At 40.0% G+C, this 10,364-nt stretch overlaps 1 protein-coding gene across 2 annotated transcripts; it reads right to left on the bottom strand.

Annotated features, from left to right (window-relative positions):
• Window positions 1–460: 460 nt before the first annotated feature.
• On the bottom strand, window positions 461–6,703 carry slc24a5 (solute carrier family 24 member 5). 2 transcript variants are annotated; one of them, XM_084932137.1, is made up of 9 exons: window positions 6,326–6,703; window positions 5,491–5,670; window positions 4,829–4,912; window positions 4,496–4,599; window positions 4,243–4,343; window positions 3,140–3,423; window positions 2,815–3,024; window positions 1,284–1,385; window positions 461–1,127 (listed from the first exon to the last, which is right to left on the bottom strand). In XM_084932137.1, the coding sequence occupies exons 1-9, from the start codon at window positions 6,486–6,488 to the stop codon at window positions 805–807; spliced, it is 1,551 nt and encodes a 516-aa protein (XP_084788263.1). In that variant the 5' UTR covers window positions 6,489–6,703; the 3' UTR covers window positions 461–804. The 2 variants fall into 2 exon arrangements, with proteins under 2 accessions (XP_084788263.1, XP_084788343.1); XM_084932217.1 differs by having other exon boundaries at window positions 2,815–3,021.
• Between the last annotated feature and the right edge of the window lie 3,661 nt (window positions 6,704–10,364).

Below are 10,364 nucleotides of genomic sequence, written 5' to 3'. Positions count from 1 at the left end.
TATGTCGGGGGAATACAATACGGACACCTAACTAGACATCAGTGCTGCAAAAAAGATGCATAACAGTGTGTCCTCAAGCTGTTAGAAAGATTTCATCAAAGCTACAGATTAAAACGGGATTTTAAACTATTTTTATTTGAATTAGGTTTGCTACAGTTTTGAACAAATTCTTTTTTTTTTTTTTTGGAAGGTTTTTGTGCTTAGCTTGAACTAAGCTTTGTTGGGTTTGTTCTGAGGGTAGATTAGTGTCTAAAGTCCACGCAAGCATTGCAAACTTGGTTGTGAAAAAAATGCGTGACAGTTTTAGGGAACTGAAGATGAGTGGAAAGTTTTTCTTTCTTTTTCTTTTTTTAACTATTTATGGCTCTAACCATTCTTTCTCGCTCATAAAAGCTTATCAGAGAAATAAGTCTTTGTTTTAGCTCAACCACCCTCTTAAAAAGGAGGACAAGGCCAGATGAGTTCAGTTTAAACCTTTTATTTCTTTTCTTATTGGAAATCTGCAGTAAACCTGTGGGAGCAGTAGCTTTTTGTTCATGACCCTTATGTAAGACAGGGAATTTCTTGCAATGTGAAGATGGGCCTTGTGATGATACTGGTCTTGTCTGGATCTTGGTGTACACGCCCAAAAGAATGATCCTAGGAACATTGCCACCTTTGGTAAAATATATTAACAATAGATCATTCACTGAGGTGACCATCACGTATGCGTGCCGTAGCAACTTAGTATTTGTACATTTTTAAAAGCTTAACATTTTTGTTTTTACTCAGAAAATATGGCTTTAGTCCTGAGAAGGTCAGATCTCAGTCGCTGCACAGCCTTAGGGGATTATTCCCAATAATTCCCAGCTCATACAGGATGGACAGAGTGGCAAAGAGGATGTAGCAGATGAGAGAAACGATTCCCAACTTCCAGTCCAACTTCCATCCGTTGATGTGCACGGCTACGAAAAGGAAGACAATTGAAAGCAGAAGTGTGCAGGAAATAAACACCAGTCCGGTGCTGTTGACCTCTACAGGGTTGTTGGTGTCCACAAAGGCAGTTTTGATGAACCAAGGCAAACCCAGGCACAGCATGTCAAACACGTTAGAGCCCACAATGTTGGACATGGCCATATCGGCTTTCCCTTAAGAGAGAGAGGAAAAAAAAAAGTTTACATTGAAATTTTAAAGAATTCAACATTCCTGTATTTTGAGTGAACAAGCTGTGGAAGTTTAAATGTACAGCAAGCAGTTGTTCAGGAATTTTAAATGAAGTTAATGAAACTGGAAATTAGTGTTACCTTCTCTGGCCACCATCACACTGGCCACGGTGTCAGGTATACTGGTTCCAGCAGCAAGCAAAGTAAGTCCCATAATAGTATCGGGGATAGCAAGGGTCTCACCTGCATAAACACAATGCCAACACAAGGTCAGATTACCCTACCAATAACTTCAAGATACAGTGTTGTGCAAAAATATTGAACTACTACTACTTTTTTTATGTCTTGCAAGGGAAATAGGTGCAGAGATTAATGGAAATGCAGTATATCAGGCAAAAACAGTTAGTACAATTTCTGTGTCTAACACACCTGACTGAAATGAAGCGCCAAACCCATGACAGAGCCTCCTCTGTGTTTTACAGATGGCTGTGGAGACTTCTCTCCCTGTTTTCCAGCCTTAAGAATAGCTTCTTGACATTCTCAACTAAAGAGATGCCACTTCTGTAGTCAAGTCAGTGAAAAATGTGAACAAATTATGTTTTGCGACAGGCTGCTAGTAACAAAGTGCCTAAAGATACAAATTAACATTGGTTCTCTGCGAAGTCGCCTTCGACACAACACTGGTTCTTCCCTTAGGTTGGGTACTTTTTTTGTTTGAATGACTCATACGTCAGGGTTAAGTTGCTCAACAGAAACATTCCCTTGTAAAGGGTCAGGTAGAAGCGCTGAAAATGACTGAAAAAGCAGCTAAGGAAAACCTTCAACCTGAAGAAAACTGAAGGAACTATTTCTCAAGAACCAAAGCTAAATATCAAGAAATGAGGGGTGGCTCAAAAGTACATAGTACTGTGGATCTTCCATAAAAATGTGAAATCCTATTATCAAGTTAAGTAAACAGCACATCTGCTCCTGGTCTCTTTTTGAAAATTAAGTCCATTATTAGACATTGTCCAGAATCCACATTCATCATAGGAAAATAAATAAATTTCAGGCAAAGTGATCCAGAAAACAACTCACCAATATTAATTACCACCTTAAATGATTCCTTACAATCCTGCCTGTGAACTGTGACTGAGTTCTCTGTACTGTCCAATTCAGTGCAGAGCCTACATGCCTGGTATTACCCTGCATGTGAGCCTTTCTGAGAACTATTGGATAATAATCTCATTATACATTAAGTAGACCTGCCACTGTCACATGATAATATTGCCTTTTTACCCTGAATTTGGAATATAGTTCTATAGTTCATTCTTTTCTAGATGGAAGGTGGAGGGGTTCTTGAAGCCCTGTATACACCCAGTCGTCATGTGACTGTGTTTCCCTAGGGGTGAGCCCCCTGTTAATTGCTGTGGCCGGCTAGGCACATGGCCCACTGGAGCTACAATAGACCCCCTCTGAACCTGCCTAGACAATGGCATCCCAGGAATTAACCAGCAGACCAACATGTGACTGTACTCTGCAAATCCAACATTTTTCTCACAAGTTTCAACACTTGTGATCTGCTGTGGCTCAGTGGGTGATGAGCTAATTTACACCTGTAGCTAATCTGCAAAAGTTTAATGAAAACTACAGAATTTTATTACAGACTTCAGAGTTAAAACAGCCATCTTACCAACTACAGTGACCATCCACACCAGCACATATGTAAAAGCTGAGATCCAGACTGCTGACATGAGGAAAGTGATCATGAACCACTGCTTCCAGAACCTTCTCCTGCAGTCAGGGATGGTGAGGAAAAGCAGAGTGATGATGGGCAGGGACAGTACCCACAGAATCCGTTTCAGGTCGCTCTCCGGGACGGCAAAGACACTTTTATGCTCTGCTGGTATGAGAGAATATACATCATACATCTCTCGTAGATCAAACACGAAGGCGAATGACTCAAAGTGGTGTTGAAGGAAAGCAGTTTTACTGTGCCACTAAGAAGTGCGGCTTACCTTCAGGAATTTCATTGAGTCCGTGTAGGCTGAGGGACAGGTGAGAGTATCCTGACTCATCGTGGAAGATCCCACTGTCTGTTCTGGAGCGACTGTGGACTCGCAAACTGGTGTCGTCATTCCAACCCAGCAGACGCTGTGTCTCAATCTTTTCACACGAACCTGACCCCAGACACGTGCAGCAAGGGCTCAGCTTCCTCAGGACAAACTCACTGATGCGAAGGTCAAAGCACAGAACCACAATGTAAACGCCGTAGACCAGCAGGAGACAGGCAGCATCATACCTGTCAACAAATTACACAGTTTGAGCATTAATAGTTCATTGACATACTGTAAATGAAAAATATTGTAAATAAAACATACAATGCTGTGAAAAAGCATTTGTCCCCTTCCTGAGTTTTTAGTTTTTTTGCATATTTGTCAGACTTATATGTTTCAGAACATAAACAAATTTTAATATTAGACAAAGATAACCTGAGTAAATACAAAACGCACTTTTCAATTATTATGTCAATGTAAGTAATAGCAGTGATGAACCATGGTGAGAGCCATTATCCACAAATGGAGAAAACATGGAACAGTGGTGAACCTTCACCAGAGTGACCGGCCTACCAAAAATACTTCAAGAGTTCTTCGATGACTCACCCAGGAGGTCACAAAAGAACCCAGATCAACATCTAAAAAGCTGCAGGTCTCACTTCCCTCAATTAAGGTCAGAAAACATACTTTTCAGTGGCTTGTGTACCACTGGATTATTTCAACATATTTTCCATGTGTAATTCTCCAAATTGTTGTTGCTTTTTTTTTAGCCATGGATATAGTTATGACAGTACCATAAAAACCAAAAAGAAAAAACAAACCTGTAAATACCTGGACACAAATTGTGTTGTGATCTCTTTTAATTTGTTTTTCTCTACATCACAAGAGGCAATAAAACGCTGTAAATGACTTTGTATCTTGTTACCACCCTTTGGGTTATAAAATAGAGTCTCTTATAAAAGGACAAAGTCTTTTACAACCCAAACTCAACCCCTGTTTGTATGTGGTGAAAGGTCTTAAGATGATTCATGTAATGATGAGTCAGTACACACAAATACACTCACCAGTAAACTTTGTTATCTGAAATAATCCCAATGACAGCAGCAACACTGATCCCATATGCCAGGCAGTCCCTGAATAGTGGCCAACAGGTGAGACGCCCAGCCTGATAAAGCGAACAAAAATAAGAGGTTTAAGGCTCATAAAACACAACGATCTTTCTGTTTTGGCTGAGCAAAAGTGCAACTGCTACACACAAGTAGTTAGCAGAAGTGTAATGTTTGTCTGTATCTTATGTGTTATCGTGTCAGAATGTACCATAGAGGCTAAAAGTCCACAGGCACCACAGATTCCTAGCAGGTTGTAGACAGCCGATCCCACAATGGTGCTGACCCCAATGTCCCCTTTTGTCACAAACACACCTGACAGTAAAGAGCACATTTTAGCTTTGAAGCCAGGAGCAATGAGGAAGCATGACAGGGAAAAGAAATAAAGAGCTGAAAGTTAAAATAGCCTAATTCAAGGACACTTTTCCTTTTTGTTCCCATGTGGTAAAGTCACTGTGTCAGACTGGGGAACACCACAAGGACACAGATGATCATACTGGGGTCATCGTTATCATAATTAGGTTTTTACTTAATTTGCGATTACCTAGGAAGGCTGTGACTAGTTCAGGTGCAGAACTCCCAGCTGCCATAAACGTGGCTCCTGCTACGTCCTGTGACAATCCCAGGCCTGAGAGAGGTCCAAAATAACACACAAAAACAAAAATTATAATGCACAGTTTTGTTCAACAATAGCACAATCCCTCCTCAAATGGCCCATTAACAGATTGATATATTTATTTTAAGGATTTGTCTGTGATATTACATTTTATATTTGCCCACTGTGGGCTTGTTTAGTCAGTCAGTTGATTTCATGGTTTGATCGTCTATTAAAAAAGGATATGTTTTTTTTTAAATAAAATATACTTAGGTGTTGGAGGGATAGTTTCATAAAGTTGAAAACTTTCACAATGTTTGTAGACTTTGCAAAGACCAAACTATAAGTTTACATTAACTATACCAAAGGATTAACTGACTAACAGCTTTATTTGTTACTTAAAATGTTCAGTAAGTTAAATATTTCCTCACACTGTATGTGTAGATTTGGCTCCCACCTTGTAAATCAAGAAATTGTGTTAGAATCTGTTGTTATAAATCCCGATTACTCTGATAATCACACAGTGCAAAAATACAATGAGAACATCCACCCAAGCCTACACCTTATAAGCAGATGTTCTATTGGAAACGTGTGTGTTATGTAGAACTTACGTTCACTGATTACTTCTAATGATGGCAGAAAGTAATCGTCGCAGACTATAGAGACAGCCAAAAGCATATAGAAAATAAGCATAAAATAAATGATGAGCCCTCCGTCCTTCCTCTCCTGCACTGTGAAGAAGCCTTCAGGAAACTCAGAGGACTGTGGCGGGATGCATTCTGTCTCATTCTCTAAAACAGCAGAAACAACACGCACACGCGTTCAAATCAAGGCTATTATAGTAAACTAATGGAAAAATAAGGGAGAAAAAATATTTTAGAACATTTTAGTAAAGTGAACTAAAATCTAATTGTACAGAAAAGTTTCAGTCTGGCCATTTTGGTCGAATACGTCAGTACAGAAAGCCTGAGGGAGATTATCTTTATGGAGACTGGGATGAGGATGAATCAGCCGCCTCCAGTAACGGTTGTGTGATAAAACCTATTTTCAACTTCTTAAATCTAGCCCCTGACAAATACACGCCAGAATATTATCAAATAAAAGACGAAAGCACCGACTCTAATAACGACTCTTAACAACTCATACACACAAACTGTCACCCCAAGAAGCCAGCAAGTTGCTAGAGCGCTCTGCCAAGATGGTTAGATCTCTTTTCATGGCAGTTACACGGTCTTTCATGCCAATAACACGCGACGATTAGTAGAGCAAACATTGCCACAGTTGCTATGCCACATAATTACGCACACATTATTACCGTGACATAACTCATGACACAATGAACACATTGTCACTATAAAACAAAACTCCCTCGGATTATTGTGGCAGTTCTAAAATGTTACAAAGTAACCCAAAAATCCCGCACGCACTTGTTTCAGATATGCTTACCCACGGCCCGACGCACCCTGACAGAGTGACTTTCCTGTGCTGTTTTTGCTGTTACTGAAAGGAGACTGACCGTGCAATACAAAAATATTACAAATCCCAGAAAGTAAGGTATAAAATCTTTTCTCTTCTTTTTCTGCACAGCTACAGCAGTACCCATGGTCATTTTAAAATTAAATAAAACAAAAAAATAAATACGAAATTAGCGATTAATCCAAGGACGCATGTGTGTCTTTACAAGCTTGTAGAAATGTACTAAGGACTAAAATTGGTTGTGAGCGCTGCATCTAACACTACATACGGCTGCAAGCTGCAAAGAGAGATTATTGGGAGGGGGGACATTTTAAAGTCTGGTGCTACTAAGAATGGGGGATCACGAGTTGCGAGTCATTCCAGTCAGCTTGGACACAATCCAGCCCGAGGCGCAGCAGGGGTGAAATCCAGATTTCTTTAAACACAGTTTTAATGCAGCCTTACAATTGGAAATGTAATGTTTTCTTGATTAAATACACATTTAAGCAACACACTTGCTGAATTTGGAGATGATCATCTTCACGTCAAACAGTGGCACTGTGCGTACATGCAGGCCACTCAACTAGGCCTTTGCGCATATCTGACTCGTGATTGTAGACAGAACATAACCATAAACAGGATTTAGTGTAGTTTTAGTTACACCGTAGACTGATACCCATACTACTCACACGTGAGGGAAAAAAGGGGGTGTGAATATGTGGAGGGACGGGGTGCCAGGGCTTGTTTGGACATGCCCCAAAGTTTCCCCCAGAGCCACAGAGCGTCAGTCAGGAGTGCTCTCTGTGTGGATCGCCTTCGTGCTCCAAAGACATGAAATGAATGGATATTAAAATGATGGATAGTTTATCCTGAGTCCAAAAAAGATGATTTGAAAAAAGGTGAGTCAATTCAATTACTGGTTTTCTGAGAGGCTGCTCTGTGTCTATTGCACGTATTTCATTAAGCAGAAGATTTAACATTATGAATTTATATTATGAAACCAACTATATGGTTGACAAATGCTTAAATCATCAGTCTGGCATTTCTGTTGCACCAGTGAGCAGTGCACACTAGCCGAATGAAGCTGAACTTGCTTGTTTTGTTGTGCTAATTGTGATGAATGATGCTGAGCCTAGCTGTGAGTTAATGGCGCCCCTGTGTGGCATTGACTGGGTTTGTGGTTTGCTGGTCATCTTGTGTAGACTGATAAGGGCCTAGCCTGGAAGTCATGCAACAAAGAAATAAGGCAATGTAAAAAAAAAAAACCCTAAAACAAAAACCAACAAACGTATTCTGGTAAATAGACGGTATGCTTGGAGATATTTTTTTAAAACACTTGCTCTTAAAGTTTTATTTATTTATTTATTTTTTTTACATTTTTTTTAATGTTTATTTACAAGATTTTAACTTAAAATTACATAAAATCAAATAAAAAACAATGACATCCAAGCGCAGAAAGTAAGACAAAAACCAAAAAACCAAAAAACCAGAACAGGAAAACAATAAAAGAAAAGAAAAAACCCCCACCGGTTAGCCAGTCAAAATCAAAAGTTAAAGAGAAATGCTAGTGTCCAAAGAAGATGATCTTCTGTATGAAGTTAGACAGGGCAACAGAGTTCAAGTCCAAAAGATGTGGGGAACAAGTCCAGGAAGGGATCAGGGTCTGGCAGAGATGCGGTTTCACATAAACACAAAGTGCAATCAAATGCGTTAAAATTTATGTTGAATCCCCATAATATGATTAAGAAAAGGGCCCCAGATTTCAACAAATTTAAAGTGAGTGTCAGCCAGACGATAATGAACCTCTTCAATATACAAACATGCAATCCTCTCTCATAGCCAAACCCTAAACAAGGGAGGAGATGGTGATTTCCAGGCTCTAAGAATAGCTACAATAGCTTTTAGCTACAATCATGTCAAACATTAAGGGTTTCTGAAGAGGACGTCTAAGTGCCAGTGAGGTTAGGGAGCAGCCTAGCACTGCAAGTATACAATCCGGCTTTAATTTTAAGTCATAAATCCGGTTATACATATTAAATATCTCTGCCCAAAAAAGTGTAGGGCAAGACCAGAAAAGGTGGGCAATGGTTCCTTCCATTGATTTGCATTTTATGACACAATGAGGAAATAGATGGAAAAATGCTGCCTAGCTTTATTTTAGAGAAATGCAAACGATGAAGGACTTTGAATTGCCTAAGTTGTAATCTGGCATTAACAGAGCATTCTTTAATCTTCTTCAACCCATTGGCCCACAAAGTGTCCGATATGTCTACTTCCATGTCCTTAACGCAAGCATCCTTGGTGAGGTTTGTAGGTTGTTTAAGTGTAAAAAGTGTAGTAAACTGGCTGATTAGGTGTTTGGGATTTCAATCAAATAATCACAGAAGTCACTATGAGCAGGTGGCTGATCCAGATGGGAGAAAGAGTGTTTAACAAAATTCCTGATTTGTAAGTATCGAAATAAATGAGTGGAGAGAAGCATAAATTTTGATTGCAACTGAGCAAATGAGGCAAAACAATTGTCGATGTAGACGTCCTTAATAGTGCAGAGACCTAATTCTGACCAATGATTACACACAGGGTCCATCAAGCCAGGTAAAAAAGAAAGGTTTGGAGTTATGGGGCAAAAATGGATAGGTCTGGCACAAAGCACCCCTAACTTGCTTTAGGATCTGAAGAGAATTGAGCTAGGGCAAAATCTTTGCTAAAAATCTTTTGTAGGTATGTTTGGCAGGAAGGACCACAGCCCTTCTGAACAGCAGGAACAGCTGAAACACTGTTCCAGAAAACCCACGTTCTGGTATTGCAAGCCCAATAATATTGCCTGAAAACTGGGAGGCCAAGTCTGCCCTCAGAGGGTTTCTGCAAGTGTGCCTTTGAAATTCTATGGTGTTTATTTGCCCAGATGAAAGACATAATGATAGAGTCAGTAGTTTAAAAATGATGATGTGGGAAAGATGGGTATGTTTTGGAAGAGATGAATAAATTTAGGAAGTACCACCATTTTTTTAAGTTTTATTTTTTTATCATTTCATTTACACTCATAGACCACACCTGTTCAACAGCTCCTTAAAGCAAATATCTAATCAACCAATCACACGACAGTTACAAGCTGAGCATCAGAACAAGCAAGAAAGGTGATTTAAGTGACTTTGAACATGGCATGGTTGTTGGTGCCAGACTTGCTGAACTAAGTATTTCAGAAACTGCTGATCTACTGGGATTTTCCCACACAGCCATCCCTAGTGTGCAGCATTTCTCTGGGAGAAAATCCCTTGTTGGTGTCAGAGGTCATAGGAGAATGGCCAGACTCCTTTCAGCTGATAGGAAGGCAACAGTAACTTAGGTAACTGCTTATTACAACCAAAAGAGGAGAGCAGCTCTGAGCATGCAACATGTCAAACCTTGAAATATAGGAGCTACAGCTACAGCTACAGAAGAAGAAGCCACACCGGGTCTTGTCAGCCAAGAACAGGAAACTGAGTTTACACTTCACACAGAATCACCAAAATGCTCCAAGAGAAGATTTGAAAAATATTGCCTGGCCTGTAAAGTCTCAATTTCTGCTGACACAGCTGAATGCTAGGGTCAGCATATAGCATAAAAAACCTGAAAGCGTGCATCCATCCAGCCTTGTATCAGCGGTTCAGGCTGATAGTGGTGTAATAAAAACTGAGTGTCATGAAAACACCTCAACCTAGCTGTTGATGACCATAGCCATCCCTTTACGACCGCAGTGACAGCATGTTCATTGCTGTCAAATGGCCTCCACAGCCACCAGATCTCAATACAGTAGAGCACCTTTGAGATGTGGTGGCACATGAAGCCAGCCAACATATCTGCAGCAACTGTGTGATGCAGTCATGTCAATATGGACCAAAATCTCTGAGACATTTTTCCAGCACCTTGTTGAATATGCTACGAAGAATTACAATAGTTCTGGAGGCAAAAGGAGGTCCAACTCAGTGCCAGCAAAGTGTACCTAATAAAGTGGTTGATAAGTATCTGTCTCTTTTAATGACTCTGTTCA

Source organism: Perissodus microlepis, chromosome 1, assembly GCF_051167445.1.
Source record: "Perissodus microlepis isolate ML-2025 ecotype Zambia chromosome 1, ASM5116744v1, whole genome shotgun sequence".
NCBI lineage: Eukaryota > Metazoa > Chordata > Actinopteri > Cichliformes > Cichlidae > Perissodus > Perissodus microlepis.
The sequence above is the reverse complement of the archived record's forward strand: the minus strand, read 5'-3'. Positions and strand labels throughout refer to the sequence as shown.